Here is an 18216-nt window from a genome sequence, read left to right as displayed (position 1 = left end):
TCCCAGGCCAGCTCAGCCCCTCCTGTGTCTGCAGGGTGCCCCGTGCCCCCAGAATACAGTGTGGGAGCAGAGCCGGGTGCAGGCACTTTGTCGGGCATTCCTGTCTCAACAGGCAGCCCTGCCCACCATGCTTCCTGGCACCAAGCTCTCTAAGCTGGACATCCTTGTCCTGGCCACCAGCTACATTGCCCATCTTAGCCAAACTCTGGGCTGTGGGCCCCCCACAGCTGCACCCTCCTGCCCACTTGATGAACACTCTTGCATCCTCTGAAGGTGAGATTTACAGCACCTCTGCTTTGGGGTCCAGCTCCCTGGCACTGGTTCATGGGGTACCCTTGCATGACAACACCCTGGCATCCCCCATTACCCAGCAGCTAGCCTCTAGGGTCCCCCAGTACATGTTGCAGCTGGTCCCTAGAGTCCCCTTCCATGATGGCACCCTAGGATCCGCCATTACCCCAGTACATGCCAGCAGCTAGCTCTTGGTGCCCACTCTATTCTGGGGACCTCACCATGCTCCATCCCTGCCATCAGCCTGTCCCCAGGGCCTCCAGCACACCGTATCAGCCGTCCCTGGGTTCCCCCATCCTTGAGTGTGGGGCACTGGCAGCAGGACAGGAGTCTGCCCCACAGCCACGACCAGAAGTGGCCAGTGTGCTCCTGCCTCTCTATGCTGGCTCATGGCAGGGCCCTGGTCCTGACCTCTCCGGGCCAGATGCAGCCAGCAGCAACCATGAGCATGCAGGTATAGGGGCCAGCAGGCTGGCAGCAGGGAACAGCCCTCCCTGAGCCTTGCCATGCTTATGGCCACAGGATCCCTACATCTGCCCCCTCCCCACACTACGGGGAGGGTGTGCTCTGGGGTGAGGATTGGGAGCATCCGTCAGGATGGGGTGGAGCAGTGCTGATGGGATCCACACCCCTATCCTGCACAGGGGTCTGCAAGCTCTGTGGGCACAGGGTGGGCAGTGGCACACCCAGGCTCCCTGCCCAGTCCCTGTCTGCAGTCAGCGTGTCAGGACCCCAGAGACACTTGAGAGTGAGAACTGCCATCACGGGGCTGATGTGTTCCCTGCCTGGACTGAGGAGGGGGGTGCCCAACACTGCCTATGGGGGCTTGGGCACACCTGGCCCCACCTACAGTAATAAACCTGCAGCTAGCACCTGCCTTCTGCCTCGGCTAATGGTGCTGCAGGATATGACCCCCGTGGGACCCTCACCCTGGTCCACTCCTCCATAGGACCTTCACCCTGAGCACTGCCCCAAGTCATCTGTGCTCAGAGGGCGGGGAGATGGGAACCCTGCACCCCCTCTTAACACAGACACACTTCCCCCCTTCTGCCCCTGTGAGCCTTGCTAACCTGGCCCCCCAGCCAGGCCCCCCTGCCGGCCCTGTGCCATGGGAAAGGGGCCAAGGCTGTGGCCATAAATCTGTCCTGTTGGTCAAGGTTCCCACTCCCAGGGGACAGCAGGGGCCCCCATTGCTTGGAGACACAGGGGTCCATCTCCCCACAGGCTCCAGGTGACGGTGGGGAGGTGGCTAGTCACAGAGCTTCTCTGACAACTGTGCTCCAGAACCATTTATTGGGGGACAATAAACACAGAGATGAGTGATGGGTGGGGCCGGAGAGGTATGGGGCAGCCCCCAGACTGGGAGCAGTGCAGTAAGGCACATGGCCAGGCTGGGGGCACCAGGCAGCATTCCAGCCTAGGGTGGGTACTCAGCACTGCTCCAACATCCACCCCAGTACCTGTGGTCCCAAATCCCCCTGGCCAGAGAACAGAGTCCAGCACAGCCCCTGTCGTGGGCAGCTGGAAGGCTGAGAGCTCAGCTGCTCATAGGGGTGCAGCCCAGCCAGCCCCCTCCAGTGAAGGACCCAGCCCCTCTGTTATTCGGTGCTCCCCAACCCTGTGCTACCAACCCACAAGGGTCTGCGCCCCCTGGCTTTGGGGGGAGCTGTGGAAGGGTACGGGGGGGGCTGGGATCCCCACACTTGGGAAGGGTCAGCATTGTGGAGCTCAAAAGGAGGTCTCCTGCACGGCACACACTGGAGCTCCAGCCATACAGATGTATCCCTGCCCCTCCTCCTCCTCCTCTCGACGCCCGGAGCCAGGGGGCACCAAGCCATTGGGCACCCCATTGCTCTTTGTCACAGTGTCTGTACAGTCACCATCCTGCAGGGACAGAGCAGTGGCAGCAGGAGCATGGGGAGCGTGGCACAGACCCCATGCCCTTCCCTCACGGGGGTCTGGGCCCCTCACCTGGTCAGGGAAAGCCACACCACAGCAGAGCTTCTGCCGGTACTTGCGGGGCAGACAGCAGAGCAGACGAGGCAGCACTGGGTAGATGGTGCGGGGGTCCACGGCTGCTGCTGGCGTGGGGCCTGGGCAGGCAGAGCAGAGGGTGAGCAGGGAGGTTGGGGGTCTGACTGCCAGCCCCAGCAGCTCCTGCACTCACCAGTGAGCAGGCTGACCAGAAGCCCCACGACAATGACAGTGGTGGAATTGTGGGCGCTGTACCACATGTAGGACAAGTTGTAGAACTTCTGTAGCCCCGTGGGCCTGGGGGAGATGAGCAGGAGAGAGGAGAAAATGTAAGGTGGGGCACAGAACAGCACCCCTGCATCACTCACCCCACAGCACCCTGGGGCCAAGCCCTGAGCCCCACTCACCTCTGGGGAGCCAGCGTGGGGGTCAGCAGCGTGGTGGCAAGGACAGTGGTGAGGTTGCCAGTAATGGGTAGCACAGTGCCGTTGGGTAGGGAGGGCTCCCTGGCCGACCCCATGCTCTGCAGCAGGCTGCCAATGCCCACCCAGAAGGCCATGGCCAGGCCTGCCAGCAGCCCCACAACAGCACCCTGCACCAGGGGAGAGGGAGGTTGCTGAGCCCTGGCTGGGCTTAGGGAACCCCAGGCCTTCTGGCACTGCTCCACCACCTGCTGGCCCGCAGGGTCCATGCCCTCAGCCAGGCAGAGGGACACTTACCGTGGCATTGGCACAGGGAAAGAACATGCCCAGGCAAAAGAGTCCCAGGAGAGGGCCCCCTACCATGCCGAAGATGCTGATGGCTGCCTGCAGGGACACAGGTCTCAGAGCTGGCCCCTTGCCCTAGCACTGACCACACACCAGGTGGGTGCCAGAGCTGGGGGTGGCCATGCCACCACCCCTACCTGCAGCACAGGGCCTAGCATAGAGGACATGTAGGCCATCCCCAGACAAAGCAATCCATAACCAAGAGCTGAGGAGAGAAGCAGGGGGTCATGGGGGTGCTGGGGATTCCCCATCACCAGTGCTATCCCCTACCCTAGTCCCTCACTCACCCAGCAGCTTGGAGAGCAGCGTGGCCCGTGACTCTGACAGCCCAGGGCAGCAGGGCCGGACCAGGTCCTCCATTGTCACCGTGGCCAGCGAGTTGAAAGCAGAGGAAATGGTGCTGGGGAGGAGAAGGAGCAGGATGGGGCTCATCTAGGACTCCCCCAACCCTACCATCCCTGAGACCACCTCCTCACCTGAGGGATCCACTGAAGAGGCAGGCAACGAAGAGCCCAGGCAGCCCAGGCAGGTCCCGCAGCACGTCCATCACGAAGTACAGCACCAGCTGAGGCAGGAGGGTCAGCACCCATGGGGCCAGGAACCCAGGGCAAACATGGTCCAGCCCCACAGGCTGTGGGAGGTGTTGGGCAGACCCAGTCACTCACCTGGTCAGAGGAGCTGGGGCGCTGGGCAGGTGTCAGTGGGTGCTCCCGGTCGTAGACAAACATGACCAGGCCAGTGAGGCAGCTGAGGCAGAGCACAATCTGCTGGCAGGGGAAGACGGCATAGCAGGAGCTGTAGGCACCAGGTAAGTGTCAGAGGGGTTGAGGGGGGGTGGCAAAGAGGCCCATCCCAGCCATGGGACCCCCAACTCTGGCCCCACTCACAGCTTGGCCTCCCACTCGCTGCGGGCACTGAGGTACCGCTGCACCTGTGCCTGGTTCACTCCGTAGAGGGACAGCATCATGAAGACCCCTCCCATCGCCAGGGTCCAGAAGGTGTAACGCTCAAAAGGGTCAGGGTCCAGGCTGCAGAGAGGTGTCAGCAGAAGAGGGGTGCGTGTCACAGTGTCAGGTCCTCGTCGGCACCCCGCAGCCCACAGCACAGGAAAGGGTGGAGCAGGAATGACACTTCCTCCACACCATGCAGTGCTGGTGTCCCTCTGCACCAGCTCAGGCCCTTCCCAGTTGCCTCATGTGTCCCCACAGTGTGACAAGGGATGCTCTGCCCTGGGTGGGTGAAGGTGTCTTGGCAAGGGCCACTCACTCAATGCCAGAGATCTTGCCCTCCTGCTCGGCCAGGTGCCAGACGCGGGCCATGCCACCCACTCGCTGGGCACCCACCACAATAACAGCCAGCTGCCCCGCAAACATCACCAGCGTCTGGAAGACGTCTGTCCAGATGACAGCCTTCAGCCCACCCTGTGGAGGCACAGCACCTGTCACCACAGCCCAGAGAGGGGAGCACTGGGCACCCCACAGCCAGAGAGCAGCAGGCAGGGACTCACCAGCGTGGTGTAGAGCGTGCAAACCAGCCCGATGGTCAGGACTGCACTCCAGAGGTCAAAGCCTGTCACTGGAAGTGGCAGAAGCCATTAATAAGCAGGGAGTGGCTGCCCCTCTGTCCCCCTCAGGATGAGGGATACCACATTTGACCCTCTGCTCCTATTCCCTTACCTGCATTGAGGGCCAGTGCAGGTGCATAGAGCACCACTCCCATGTAGATAACCTGCAGAGAGAGCAACACTGCAGCTGTGCCTGGTCCCCCATGCCCACCCCACTCCTGCCCCACTCACCATCTGGAAGATGAAGGTGACAGTGCCAAAGACCCGCACCGTCTTGTTGAAGCGCAGCTCCAAGTACTGTGGGGTAGATAGGTCAGGGCACTGTCCTGCCTGCACACAGTGTCCCGAGCACGGGGGTCATCCCGTGTCCCCCACGTCCTCCCTGTGGCAGCAGGCAGGACGCGGCTCACCTCATAAGTGCTGGTGATGCGCAGGCGGTAGAAGACAGGGATAAAGATGTGGGCTGGGATGAGCAGCCCCAGAAAGTAGGAGCAGCCCAGGAACCAGTACTCGGTACCGAAGCGATAGATCTCAGCTGGCACACCCAGGATAGCCACAGCTGACTGAAAGGTGGCCAGCAGGGAAAGAGCGACAGGTAGGAAGCTCATGTTGCGGTTGGCCAGCAAGAACTCCTGCACTGTGCGCTGCCGGTTCCCAGTCAGCGCGTAGAAGAGCCCGATGGCCGACGACAGCACCAGCAGCAGCGCAAAGATGCTGTAGTCGATCACCGTGAACTCCATGGTGAGCGTCTCCTCTTGCTGCTGCCCCACCGGAGCTGCCCCTGCCCAGCCACCTGCCTTGGATCCACCTCGTTGGCCTCAGGGGTACGCCGAACCCCGGCAGCCACCACAGCAGCGGGTCTTGGCCGTCATCTCCCCAGCACTGGCATCTGCAGGAGGAAAGAAAAGTGTCACGACCACGCTGGGAGCCGCACGACACTGCAAGGACCTTCGCTCGCTCCTCAGCCTCAAGCATTTGGAATGGGCGGGGCGCCAAGCAGAACAAGAGACGTCTCCTTAACCCCTCTCCTCCCTCCGCCTCTGCCAAGGCAAACGAGCATCTCTTCCGAAGAGCACCGAGGCCATGGTTGCGAAAAGAGTCCCACCCAGGACTCCATCCCTGCCGGCCCCACGTAAGTCTGCCAAGCCCTGCAAAGCCCGGCAGAACCGGCCTGGCGCGGCCAAACGCAGCGACACAACCGCCCTAGGTGCGCGGCAGCCCTGCTGAGCCCGGCAGCACCGCTCCTTGTGCCTTCGCCAAAGACAACCGCCCTAGCCTGCGCGGACCCGCCAAACCCGCCTGAGTCGCCCCCGGTGCCAAAGCCCAGCCAAGACCTGAACCGCCCCGGCGCCAGGCAGCTGCCCTGCGGGCGGCACAGCACAAGCACAGCACAGCCAGCGCCAGAGCGGCTGCCCCCGCAGGAGCCCCCGCTGGGCAGCCCCTGGCCCTGCAGGACCCACAGATGGGGATAAGGAGGGCAGAAGGACCAGCAGTGGAGCCCAGTCTGTGTCAGTGAGCAGGTGCAGGAGGAGCCCTGCCACCCCCAGTCCAGCTGAGCAGAGGTTGGATAGGGTGACCTGCAAGACACGCACCCCACACAACCAGGGATGGACAGATGGACACACAGATGAGTACCGACAGCCTCAGAGGCTCTGGGCAGCAGCCAGATGGTGCACACCTGAGCTGCTGCTGGCCCTGGCACCTCCATGCCCTGTTCACAGGCTCATCCTCGGGACCCTCCATCCGTGGCTCAAGCCCCAGTAGAGCAGAGCTGGAGGGGAGAGGCAGTTTCAGGAGCAGGGCTGAAAGAGTGCCAGAACAAAGACACCACACCTTCTACCTCTGCCAGTGGGCACAGGCTTGCAAGCAGCAGGCAGTCAAAAGCAGCAAGGGTCCAGGGAACAGCACGCACTGACGGGGCAGTGGATGAAGGACAAAAAGCATCCTCCTGTGCCACCATACTGTGGGGCAGTGTTAAGGTCTGCCAAGGGGTATTGCAGGGCACAAGGAGGACAAAACCGGCCTGCCAATGGTGAGGGACTGGCGCTGTGCCCACCACATCCTCAGAGGAATGTCTGTCTGGGGCATACTTGGGGGGATTAGGCTGGAACCACTGTATCCAGCACAGCTTGCCCAGGCCTGCCCACTGTGGGGGCAAGGGGAATCAGGGCAGCTGTGCTGGCACCGTGTCCTGCAGCAGTGCTGGCTGAGCACGAAGGAGGTGAGAGGGCAGCACCTCCTGCTTTGCCTGCCACCGTCCCTGTTCCTGACGGACACCACTCAACCACACAGCACAGCTCCCAGCCAGGGTCCAAGGTCACCACATTCCACCACCAAGACTAAACACGGGGCAGGCAGTGCTGTGGTCCTTGACAGCTGCCTCACCAGCACTGCAGCCCAAGGCCGGCCAGCCACGGGTGCTCTCTGCCCAAGGCTGCCCTGTACCTGGTGTCCCTGATGCCCTGCTGCACCGAGCCTTAGCGTCCTCTGGTGTCCCTGGCCCAAGGCCCCATTCCCTGTCTCTCAGTGGTCCCATAGACCCTGTTGACCCTTCTCTTGATGTCCCCGAGTTCCCATGCCCAGCCTTGCTCCCACAGCCCCAGGCTGCCCCGTGTCCCCTCTCCCCTGCCTTGCTCTTCCCTGTCTCCCGGTGTCCCCATGTCACCCCCTTTGAGGCCCGGCCCTCCTGTGTCCCGGTGCCCTCTGACCTGCATTTCATCGTTCCCGCGTCCCCAGCGACCCTGCTCCCTTTTCTGTGCTCCCTGGTGCCCCCAGCCCGAGTATCAGCCTCACAGTCCCTCAGGATCCCCGGTGCCCTCCGCCAATGTCCGGGCCCCTGATCACTCAGGATTCACGGTGCCCCCAGACCCTTGGTCCCCCTCCACTCTGCTGTCCCCAATGACCCTGTACCCTGGCGCGGCTCCTCGGCGCTTCGGTACCGCCAGAGTGGACAGGAGACAAGGTGAGGCGGGCAGCGACAAGATGAGCCCCGGCACAGCCTCAGCGTGCGTTCCGAGCCCGGAGAGACCGCTGCGGGGCTGTCCTGGGCGGTGACCTTGAGGACTCCCCAGCAGCCGCGGTGTAACACTCACCGGCGGCGGCGACCGGCGCGGCAGAGCTCAGCCCCCACGTGCCGCCGCAGCAACCGTGGGCGCAACCTGACCATCTATGACGAGATGACGCTGCCCGCACCGCCACTTCCGCCCGGCCCCGGCGCGCCCCGACGGCGTCACACGGCCCGCACGGGGTCAGCGGGGGCGCCGCGGCCGCGCTCGGCTGCCTCCAGCGAGTTACCGCGCCCTGGCTGCGGGCAACCCTGGCTGCGGGCAGCCCTGGCTGCGGGCAGCCCTGGCTGCGGGCAACCCTGGCTGCGCCTCGCTCTTGGTCCAGGGGTCGTCTGGCCTGGCTTGGTCCGGCCCGGCCCCGTTGTGCAGCCTCCCAAAGGCTCCGCTCCTCTCGGGGCTTTCCGCCGTCTCCCGTTGGTGCGGGACCCAGCTGTGTCCTGCCCGCGTCCCAGGCCGTGCCGGTCAGTGTCGGTGCCGCGGCACTGCGCCCGCCGTTGTCTGGTAGTGCTTCGGTGTCCCGGAAGAAACCCACACCGTTCCCGCCAGGGGGCGTCCTCATAGCGGGCGTGTCCGGCGGACCAGGGCGGTCCCGGAGGAGCCCCGGGGTGGGGCCGGGGACATGGCTGCTTTCCTGGTGCTCTTGCTGATGCCTTGGTCCGCCAGTGGGGCGGCGGTGAGCGGCGGGGAACCCGGAGTTTGAGGGTGCCGGGGCTCGAGGGGTGCCGGTCGGGAAATGCCCGAGATGAGGACACCCGGGGTCGGAGGTGCCCACGTCGGGGGATGAAGGAGGGAGTCCGAGGGAGCCCCGAGGGTCGGTGAATGTCCGATCGAGGGAGATCGGAGAGGGCCCAACTTGGCGGCTCCAGAAGGTACCCGTGTCGGGGGTGTCCGGGCCGGGAATGTCCAAGGACGTGGATGCCGGGGGGTCGGGGAATGGCTGTCCCCGGGTGCCCGGCTTAGCGGTGCTGGTGAGCCGTAGTGCCCGGCGTGAAGATGTGTGCACTCAGGTGACCATGTCGATGGGCTCCGGGGGAGTTCCACACATCAGCAAGTAGCCGTTCTGGAGGGGTCGGAAGGTGCCTGGCTTAGAGGTGCTTGGATTGAGAGGCTCCAGGGTTTGAGGGGTGCATGTGATGGTGCTGCCAGGGCCCCACTGAATGTCCCCTGTGACAGGTGTGCAGTCACTGCCCAGGACCACTGCAGAATGACTCCATCGTGGCCCAATACTGTACATCCCAGGTTGGCACCAAGAGTGAGGGACGCTGCTGCTGGGAACAGGACACCCATCCAGAACGACTGCTGGGGTATGGGGCAGGAGTGATGTATGAGGGGGTGCTGAGAGTGCAGAGGGATAAGCAGAGGGTGTTCAGAGACAACATTATGGGATGGCTTGGGCTGGAGGGTTGCCTGGTGCAGGGATGTGACAAGGTGTATATTGTAGGGACAGAGTGGATCAGGGTAATGCAGGGGTGGGAGTTCTGTGGGGCAGGGGCTGCGTGGGAAAAGCAGGGTGGGAGTGCTGGGTGTGCCAGGTATCCTGGCATCCCTCCTCACTGCACTACCCCCCTCCCAGGCTGGACCTAAGCAACTGCTCTCTGGACAACCTCCCACCAGAGCTGACTGAGGCTACCACCACCATCGTCCTGTGAGTCTGTATATCTCTTTGTGTCCCCTCCTGTTCCCTGCAACAAAGGGTGCCCTGGACAGGGAGAGGGGTGTGGTGTGACCCCCCCATCTTGATGGGCAAGCACAGCCCTGCCTCGCTGGTCCAGATCCCTGCCATTCCACTGTGCACTCAGCACCATACTGTCCCCAAGTCCCATGGCACTCCAAAACCCAGGGGACACTGGCCACTCCACGCTGTCTTTGAACTGTGCTGGCAGTTAGGAGGAGTCCCCACTAACTGGAAAAAAGGCAACATCACCTACATTTCTAAAGCAGGTGAATGTGGGGGACCCTGGGAACCACTGTCCAGGCAGCCTCACCTCTGTGCCTAGTCAAAGCATGGAGCAGACCCTCCTGGAAGATCTGCCAAGGCATATGGGTGGTGGGGGGGTGGAGCAAGACAGCTAGCATGGCTTCACCAAGGGCAAGTCCTTGCCTGACCAGCCAGGAGGCCTTCTCTGATGGGGAGACCATGCTGACAGATAAGGGAAGAGCAACTTGACATCATTTGTGTTGACTTCTGTGAGGCTTTTGACACAGTCTCATGTAACATCATTGTCTCTCAACTGCAAAGAGATGTTTTTTGGTGGAAGGAATTGGCTGGATGGCCACGTTGAAAGACATAGTTAATGAACAGCTCAGCATCTGAATGGAGGTCAGTGCCCATGGCAATCTCCTGAAATTCATCAGGGCCAAGTCTACGGGTCAGGGCAATCCCCAGTATCAGTCCAGGTGGGAGATGAAGGGATGGAGAGCAGCCCTGCAGAGAAAGTCCAAGTGTCTGGTGTTTGTTTGCAGGGACCTGACAAAGAACCCCCTGACACTCCTACCCAACAGCTCCTTCCTGGGCTTCACTCGACTGCAGATCCTGTGAGTACCTCGGGGAGAGGGCACGGGCCTCCTGGGGTGCTGGGGGCTGAGCTGTCTGCTCCACAGAGCATTGCCACTGTCACTGAAGTGCCCAGGAGGGCACAGCGCCTGGGAGGAGGTGACGACGAACGGGACTAGTCGGTTCTGCCAGGGTCAGAGGAACTCCTGCAACAATTCTGAGGAGCTTGGTATGGCAAGGAGCAGGAGGGCCATGTCTGGGGCTGGGAGGTGGCCTGGCCCAGGCCCATGACCTCTGCATTTCTGCTCTACCAGCCTGGCTGTGCCCAGAGAATGCTGCCTGTGCCCCGGATGGCCCTGGCCTTGTCCAGTGTCTCTGCAATAGCCCCTTCCATGGCTACAGGTGCCTGCGTGAGGTCAGCATCCATGGGATGATGCTGGAGCAGCGTGGGCTGCATGGGGTGGGGGTGGGCACTGGGGGACAGCACTGCTCACTGCTGCTTTCTTGCAGGGAACATTCCCCATGCTGCTCTTCTGTGGGATCCTGGGAGCTGTAACCGTGTCTATGTCCCTCCTGCTGTGGGGCACGCAGCGTCGGAAAGCCAAGACCCCCTGAGCAGGGACATGGGTCTGCACCAGTGCCTCTGCTGAGAGCAGCAGGTGCGGTGGGTCATGAGGTGACCCATACGGCATAGGGGGCTCCATGCCTTAGTGCGTGGCTCGCTGTGTTAGGCCTGAGGGTGAATAAAGGTCGCAGCATCCTCACCGTGTGTCTGTCTGGTAGACTCCTTCCCAGGGCGGCGCGAATCTCACAACCGCGGAGCCTGGAGCGCCACCTTCCCCTAAGCGCCCTTCAAGGAAAGAGCCCTGTCACTGGCGTGTGCGGGAGCCTGCGTGGGGACCGGCAGAGGGAGATGAGCAGCACCTGGAGGAGCTGGAGCGGGATCGGGACCACGAAGGGCGTCGCAGAGGGCGTCGCGGGGAGGGCCCTGGGGCGGGGCCATGCAGATAACATAGCGCGCGGCATGCTGGGGGATCGCCGGACCGACAAAACGGCGGGGCCGGGCGCGCGCTGCCGCCGGCGGGACAAAGGGTGTCGGTGCCACCCGAGTGTCGGGATGCGACTTAGCGGGGTGTGCGGGGTGTCGGTGCGATGTGCGAGTGTCCGTGTCTTTAGTGTGCGTGCGGCGGCGTGCGGCGGGGCGGCGTAGAGCAGGAGAGCATACTTACCTGGCAGGGGAGACACCATGATCAGGCAGGTGGTTTTCCCAGGGCGAGGCTCATCCTTTGCACTCCGGGTGTGCTGACCCCTGCGATTTCCCCAAATGCGGGAAACTCGACTGCATAATTTGTGGTAGTGGGGGACTGCGTTCGCGCTCTCCCCTGGTCTTTCGTGGTGCAAAGAACAGACGCCGTGGCCCGGGCCGTCCTTTGGGACCCGATACCTCTTTTCCTCTCTCGCTCATCGCGCTTCGGGCAGTGCCAGTCGCTCTTGCACGCACCTACGTGCCACTGCAAACACTCGGCCCCATCGCGACACCTCGCCGCACGCCCTGCCTGACGGACAGCGCCACGCCGCCCGGGGGGACACGCACGCACCACTCAGCGCACAACACCACGCTCGCTCCTCGCTCTTCTTCACCAAACCAACCTAGCGGAGCCAACCGCTAACCGGACCAACAGCGCATGCTGCTGAGAACGAGACCGACGGCTCTCACGCCGGCCCCGTCCGACCGTGCCGCTCATCGCCATGCACCTCGCCGCCGCCCACTCAGAGCGCGGCGCCGACACTTGGCAGCTGTTTTGGCCAGGGCCGCACGAGAAACGGCACAAACAGCGGGCTCAAATCTCCGCGATGGCATCTCAGCCTCACCTGCTTCTGCCTAACTCCTCACACTCCAGGGCCACGGTAAGGCTGCACAACGCCCCCAGATACACAGCACAGACCACTTCGCTCTGCTTTTTGCACCAAGACAGACCAGGGGAGAGCGCGAACGCAGTCCCCCACTACCACAAATTATGCAGTCGAGTTTCCCGCATTTGGGGAAATCGCAGGGGTCAGCACACCCGGAGTGCAAAGGATGAGCCTCGCCCTGGGAAAACCACCTGCCTGATCATGGTGTCTCCCCTGCCAGGTAAGTATGCTCTCCTGCCTTACGCAGCCCCGCCGCACGCCGCCGCACGCACACTGAACACACGGACACCCGCACATCCCACGCACGAACCGTGCATTCCACACGCCTCATCCGATCAGCCCCGGCCCGCTCGCAGCGCTGTCTCGCCTCCACAGCGCCCCCGGTCCCGCCGTTTTGTCGGGCCGGTGAGCTCCCGGCACACCACGCGCCCTGAAATCTGCATGGCCCCGCCCCGCATCTCTAGTGGCAAATCAGAGTTTTCCTCTTAGCATCCTGTAGTACGCCCTGTCCCCGTGCATGCTCTCTACATCCAACAGTTGACTGCCAAGGTATAAATCGGTTCTAACTTGCTCAAGGCCACAAACTCTTTTGACACTAGATATGAATCATCCATTCCCGAAACAATGCTCCAAACATCTCGTTATCTTGCTATCTTTGCTGAGTTCTGAAAGTCTCTACTATTTTGTTGCAGAATGGCTAAAGGGAAATGGACATGACTTAGAGGTGGGCAAGCAGGATGAGTATATGGAACTAAATTAAGGCTGTGCTAGGCCACACTGAAACAAAGGTCACATTGAAGAAACAAAGACATATTGAATAAACAAAGGCAGCATTTAATATAGTCAGCTAGGGAGGCACTGTCCTTGACGAGTCAGCAGACAACTCAAGCAGAGCAGGATACAGCTAACTCTGAATAAGATAAGAAGTAGTTTGCTGCTTGCAGCTGCACGTAGCAAGTGGGTGCACCATGCAAATGGGGTATTTAGAGATTCAGCCATTTAGCTTCTTACATGTATGCATATATTATCTGTAACACATATAAGCGCGCGTCTACTAAATAAAGTTGTCACTCGCTTTTGATCCACATTGGATTGTGCGGTGTCCTTGCATATTTGAGATTAGCCCTTCTCCGCGAGATCTGCCTCACCGCACTATTTGTTGCTGAGCTCTGTGATTCTGAACTATGTTCCTAAAAGGGTATGTGCAAGAACAAACACCTGAAAGTCGAGCTACCAACAAAGGCTCTGCATTGTATCCGTGGCTCTAATCAGTAACACCTCCCTAGATAAGCCCTGACCCCTACAAGCCCCATACCCTCCCAGCACGTGAAGTGATTTTAGAAGCAGTTCTACTGATGGAGCAAATACAGCCCAGTGTGAGTACTTGCTAACAAAGAGCAACTGGAATTGCCATTGGAATGGGCTGCCCAGGGAGGTGGTGGAGTCACCGTCCCTGGAGCTGTTCAGGCAAAGACTGGCTGAGGCACTTAGTGCCATGGTCTAGTAATCAACATAGGGCTGGGTGCTAGGTTGTACTGGATGATCTTGGAGGTCTCTTCCAACCTGGTTGCTTCTATGACTCTATTGCTGTGCAAACAGAATCTCCAAGGACAAGACACAGATGTTCTTAAAGCACACACAATAGGTAGGAGCCCTGCTTCTTTGATAAGAAAGCAAACTGGCCCAAATCAGGCCATCCCCAAGGCTGAAAGACCAATGATGTAGTTCTAGCAAACTGTATAAAGTTAAACTTCAACTGAAGGATAGGATGTTTGACCCTTTGAATGCCACCAGAGACCACCACACATGTGTAATAGATATGTAAATATGGTTCTAGTAAATTAGATGGATGAGCGTGACCATTCTGGGAAATCCAAACAGATATGCACGTGTTTGAAAAATAAAAAGCTAAAAAGTGGCTCCTCTGCCTTGCCAGTGCACAAGATCTGAGACATGATTCTCCATACACCCAAACATGCACAAATTAGAAATAAAAATGTCTGCCTTCCAAAGTTTACAGCTGGAGTCTTAGGTGATTTCCTTACATAGCCAAATTTTATGGCATCAGTACCTTGAACATGAAGTAAGAATCATGCTATGTCTGCTGTTCTCTAGGTGCTAAGTGTTCGTTTTGGCTGTACGGAATGTTTTACCGTACAGGTCTCTGCCTCAGCTTGAGTTGGAGTGATAGCTTTGGGGACTCATCACCCAGCACCCTTTACTGCGCAGAACTGGCATAATCCAAATGTCTTGACTCTGTATGTTGGTTGGTTTATGCACATGGGGTAAAGATAGCAAGATAACGAGATGTTTGGAGCATTGTTTTGGGAATGGATGGTTCATATCTAGTGTCAAAAGTGTTTGTGGCCTTGAGCAAGTTAGAACCGATTTATACCTTGGCAGTCAGCTGATGGCTGTAGAGAGCACGCCCGGGGACAGGGCGTACTACAGGATGCTAAGAGGAAAGCTGTGATTTGCCACTAGAGATGCGGGGCGGGGCCATGCAGATTTCAGGGCGCGTGGTGTGCCGGGAGCTCACCGGCCCGACAAAACGGCGGGACCGGGCGCGGGGCGCTGTGGAGGCGGGAGAGCGCTGTGAGCGGGCCGGGGCTGGCCGGATGAGGTGTGTGGGAATGCACGGTTCGTGCGTGGGATGTGCGGGTGTCCGTGTGTTCAGTGTGCGTGCGGCGGCGTGCGGCGGGGCGGCGTAGAGCAGGAGAGCATACTTACCTGGCAGGGGAGACACCATGATCAGGCAGGTGGTTTTCCCAGGGCGAGGCTCATCCTTTGCACTCCGGGTGTGCTGACCCCTGCGATTTCCCCAAATGCGGGAAACTCGACTGCATAATTTGTGGTAGTGGGGGACTGCGTTCGCGCTCTCCCCTGGTCTTTCTTGGTGCGAAAAGCAGAGCCAAGTGGTCTGTGCTGTGCTGTGTATCTGTGGCCAGTGGTTTGCCGTTGGGGCGTTGTGCAGCCTTACCGTGGCCCTGGATTGTGAGGAGTTAGGCAGAAGCAGGTGAGGCTGAGATGCCGTCGCGGAGATTTGAGCCCGCTGTTTGTGCCGTTTCTCGTGCGGCCCTGGCCAAAACAGCTGCCAAGCGTCGGCGCCGCGCTCTGAGTGGGCGGCGGCGAGGCGCCTGGCGATGAGCTGCACGGTCGGACGGGGCCGGCGTGAGAGCCGTCGGTCTCGTTCTCAGCAGCATGCGTTGTTGGTCCGGTTAGCGGTTGGCTCCGCTAGGTTGGTTTGGTGAAGAAGAGCGAGGAGCGAGCGTGGTGTTGTGCGCTGAGTGGTGCGTGCGTGTCCCCCCGGGCGGCGTGGCGCTGTCCGTCAGGCAGGGCGTGCGGCGAGGTGCCGCGATGGGGCCGAGTGTTGGCAATGGCACGTAGGTGCGTGCAAGAGCGACTGTCAGTGGCCCAGGCGCGATGAGCGAGAGAGAAAAAGAGATAGCAGCCCTTAAAGGACAGCCAGAGCCACCTTGTCTGTTCTTCGCACCCCGAAAGACCAGGGGAGAGCGCGAACGCAGTCCCCCACTACCACAAATTATGCAGTCGAGTTTCCCGCATTTGGGGAAATCGCAGGGGTCAGCACACCCGGAGTGCAAAGGATGAGCCTCGCCCTGGGAAAACCACCTGCCTGATCATGGTGTCTCCCCTGCCAGGTAAGTATGCTCTCCTGCCTTACGCCGCCCCGCCGCACGCCGCCGCACGCACACTAAACACACGGACACTCGCACGTCGCACCGACACCCCGCACACCCCGCTAAGTCGCATCCCGACACTCGGGTCGCACCGACACCCTTTGTCCCGCCGGCGGCAGCGCGTGCCCGGCCCCGGCGTTTTGTCGGTCCGGCGATCCCCCAGCATGCCGCGCGCTATGTTATCTGCATGGCCCCGCCCCGGCCCCTTAGCCTTTCAGCCATTGCATTCCAGGATCTGAGGATGCCATGTTACGGTAGAGGCAGGGTCGTGCAACTCCATGGCTGCTGCCAAGCCAGCCTGCTCGCTTCGGTGCATCTGCTCTACCGTCACCAGCCGATACCTTTGGGATGCCCAAGGAGCAGTCCCGCCGCCCCATTGTGCGGCGAGCGCTGCTCAAGCCAGGACTCAGCTTAGCCCGTCTGTGCAAGGAGCCCAACGCTGAAGATTCACTCACCACCGACCTCCTGGGATCCAGCACTGAGACTTGCTGCATGTGACATGGGTGACATTTACTGTCCTGCAGCTCTCAGGCACCTCTGCTATCACTGTGGCTATCACGGGCCAGTAACTATGGCCTCTTCCAGCTCCTGGGCACAGCTGGTGTGGCACATCAGGCCCAAGGAGTCATGCACGTCCAGGTGCCTTGATCCCTGTTTCAGAAGGCATCACAGAATTGTAATGGCTATGGTTGGAAAGGACCTTTAAGATCATTGGGTCCAACCGTTAGCACAGCACTGCCAGGTTACCACTGTACCACCTCCCTCAGTACCACATCTACAGGACTTTTAAACCCCTCCCAGGGATGGGGACTCCATTCCTGCCTTGGGCAGCCTGGTCAAGGCCTTAAGAACTCTATCCACAAAGAAACTGTTCCTCATGTCCAACATAATTCTTTCCCAGCTCAACTTGAGGCTGTTTCCTTCTTGTCTATAGCTTTTTGCCCCAGAGAAGAGACCAACCTCCACCTCAAAACAATTTCCTTTCAGGGAGTTGTACAGAGCAAGAAGGTGTCCCTGAGCCATCTTGAGGCTAAACAACCCCAGGTCCCTCAGCTGCTCCTCAGTGCTCTAGGCCCTTTGAACATGCTCCAGCACCTCAATACCTTTCTTGAGGTGCAGGGTCAACACTGACCAAGTATTTGAGCTCTGACCTCACCAATGCACAGTACAGTGGGATGATTGCTGCCCTAGTTCTCATCTCTGCACCAGTCTTTCCTCAGTCCCTGGTATCCCAAAGCCAAGTGTGACACTGGCATCCAGTGCTTCTGCCTCTTTCACCTTCTGTGTCACCAGGTTTCCTGTGTACAGCACCCTGCCCATGGTCTGTGGCACCTCTGGACCCTCAGTTCCCCTAGCGTTTGTCCCCGAGGCTGGGACACACTTGCTCCCCATGGTTCCCATCCTGGCTACACACTCTGCATACTCCCTGCAGAGCCTGAGCTTTGTCAGGGACTCCCTACTTGTCCCTGTTGGGCTCCTGGTGCTGTGCCCTGCAGTGGAAGGGCTGCCTTCTGAGTGCTGTCACAACTGTCATCCACACACTGGCCATGATCTCTTGTGATCTCATCATCAGGCAGCAGACACTAGGCCAGGTCTCCCCAGAGTTTTCTCCAGGCAGAACAACACCAAATCTTTCAGCCTATCCTCACTGCAGATGGCTTCAGCCCTTGGATCATCTTTGAGGCCTCATCTGGACTTGTTCAAACAGGTCGGTGTCTCTCCTGTGCTGAGGACCCCAGAGCTGGACACAGCACTGTAGGTAGAGGCTGACCAGAGTGGAGCAGAGGGGCAGAATCCCCTTTCTTGACCTGCTGGCCATGCTGCTTTGAATGCAACATAAGAGACAGTTGGCTTCTCGGTTGCAAGTGCACATGACCAGCTCCTGTCCAGCTTTTCACCTACCTGCACCTCCAAGTCCTTCTGCACAGGGTTGCTCTCCATCTCTCCATCCTTTCATTGACCAGCTTTGGAGCTGTCTTTACCCAGGTGCAAGACCTTGCACTTGGCCTTGCTGAACCTCAGCTGGTTCACATGGTCTCAATTATTCATCTTGTACTCTGGATGACAATCTCAGTTGTGTCAACCACACCACTCAGCTTCATGTCATTTACACCCTTGCTGAGGGTGCACTTCACTTGACCCCATTATCCATGTCACTGAAGAAGGTACTAAACAACAGTGGTTGGATGAGGCCTCGAGGAACCTGGTCTAGGTGGGAGGCATCCCTGCCCATGGCAGGGAGTTGGAATTAGATGATCTTTAAAGTCCCTGCCAACCCAAACCATTCTATGAATCTACTACAGAACCCTGAGGGACACCACTCGCCACCAATCTCCATCTGGACATCGAACAGTTGGCCACTACTCTCTGGCTGTGACCATCCAGTAAATGTCTCTCTTCATCTGAAAGACAAGGATGTTTTGTAGAAGCAAGTCAAAGGCCAGACTGG

The 18216-nt window shown here is 59.8% G+C and overlaps 2 protein-coding genes and 4 non-coding genes across 7 annotated transcripts; 3 read left to right on the top strand and 3 right to left on the bottom strand.

Annotated features, from left to right (window-relative positions):
• Positions 1-1565: 1565 nt before the first annotated feature.
• On the bottom strand, positions 1566-8220 carry SLC5A6 (solute carrier family 5 member 6). Of its 2 annotated transcripts, none has more exons than XM_064146537.1 (16): positions 7507-8220; positions 5007-5485; positions 4828-4893; positions 4709-4760; positions 4540-4607; positions 4299-4453; positions 3920-4060; positions 3698-3827; positions 3509-3597; positions 3320-3432; positions 3170-3237; positions 2985-3071; positions 2673-2857; positions 2459-2562; positions 2263-2384; positions 1566-2175 (listed from the first exon to the last, which is right to left on the bottom strand). In XM_064146537.1, the coding sequence occupies exons 2-16, from the start codon at positions 5334-5336 to the stop codon at positions 2020-2022; spliced, it is 1866 nt and encodes a 621-aa protein (XP_064002607.1). In that variant the 5' UTR covers positions 5337-5485; positions 7507-8220; the 3' UTR covers positions 1566-2019. The 2 variants fall into 2 exon arrangements, with proteins under 2 accessions (XP_064002607.1, XP_064002608.1); XM_064146538.1 differs by having other exon boundaries at positions 7689-8220.
• A 60-nt stretch (positions 8221-8280) lies between these two features.
• ATRAID (all-trans retinoic acid induced differentiation factor) lies at positions 8281-10919 on the top strand. Its single transcript, XM_064146853.1, has 8 exons — positions 8281-8323; positions 8409-8530; positions 8835-8965; positions 9235-9306; positions 10125-10196; positions 10263-10384; positions 10470-10570; positions 10666-10919. The coding sequence occupies exons 1-8, from the start codon at positions 8281-8283 to the stop codon at positions 10768-10770; spliced, it is 768 nt and encodes a 255-aa protein (XP_064002923.1). The 3' UTR covers positions 10771-10919.
• Positions 10920-11376: 457 nt separating this feature from the next.
• Positions 11377-11540, top strand: LOC135177206 (U1 spliceosomal RNA). The gene has a single exon (XR_010302976.1). It is a non-coding gene; the product is annotated as a U1 spliceosomal RNA (small nuclear RNA).
• Positions 11541-12133: 593 nt separating this feature from the next.
• Positions 12134-12297, bottom strand: LOC135177205 (U1 spliceosomal RNA). The gene has a single exon (XR_010302975.1). It is a non-coding gene; the product is annotated as a U1 spliceosomal RNA (small nuclear RNA).
• A 2494-nt stretch (positions 12298-14791) lies between these two features.
• Positions 14792-14955, top strand: LOC135177204 (U1 spliceosomal RNA). The gene has a single exon (XR_010302974.1). It is a non-coding gene; the product is annotated as a U1 spliceosomal RNA (small nuclear RNA).
• Positions 14956-15572: 617 nt separating this feature from the next.
• Positions 15573-15736, bottom strand: LOC135177215 (U1 spliceosomal RNA). The gene has a single exon (XR_010302984.1). It is a non-coding gene; the product is annotated as a U1 spliceosomal RNA (small nuclear RNA).
• Between the last annotated feature and the right edge of the window lie 2480 nt (positions 15737-18216).

The sequence above is a fragment of the Pogoniulus pusillus genome, chromosome 7 (genome assembly GCF_015220805.1).
Source record: "Pogoniulus pusillus isolate bPogPus1 chromosome 7, bPogPus1.pri, whole genome shotgun sequence".
NCBI lineage: Eukaryota > Metazoa > Chordata > Aves > Piciformes > Lybiidae > Pogoniulus > Pogoniulus pusillus.
This window is presented reverse-complemented; position numbering and strand designations above follow the sequence as displayed.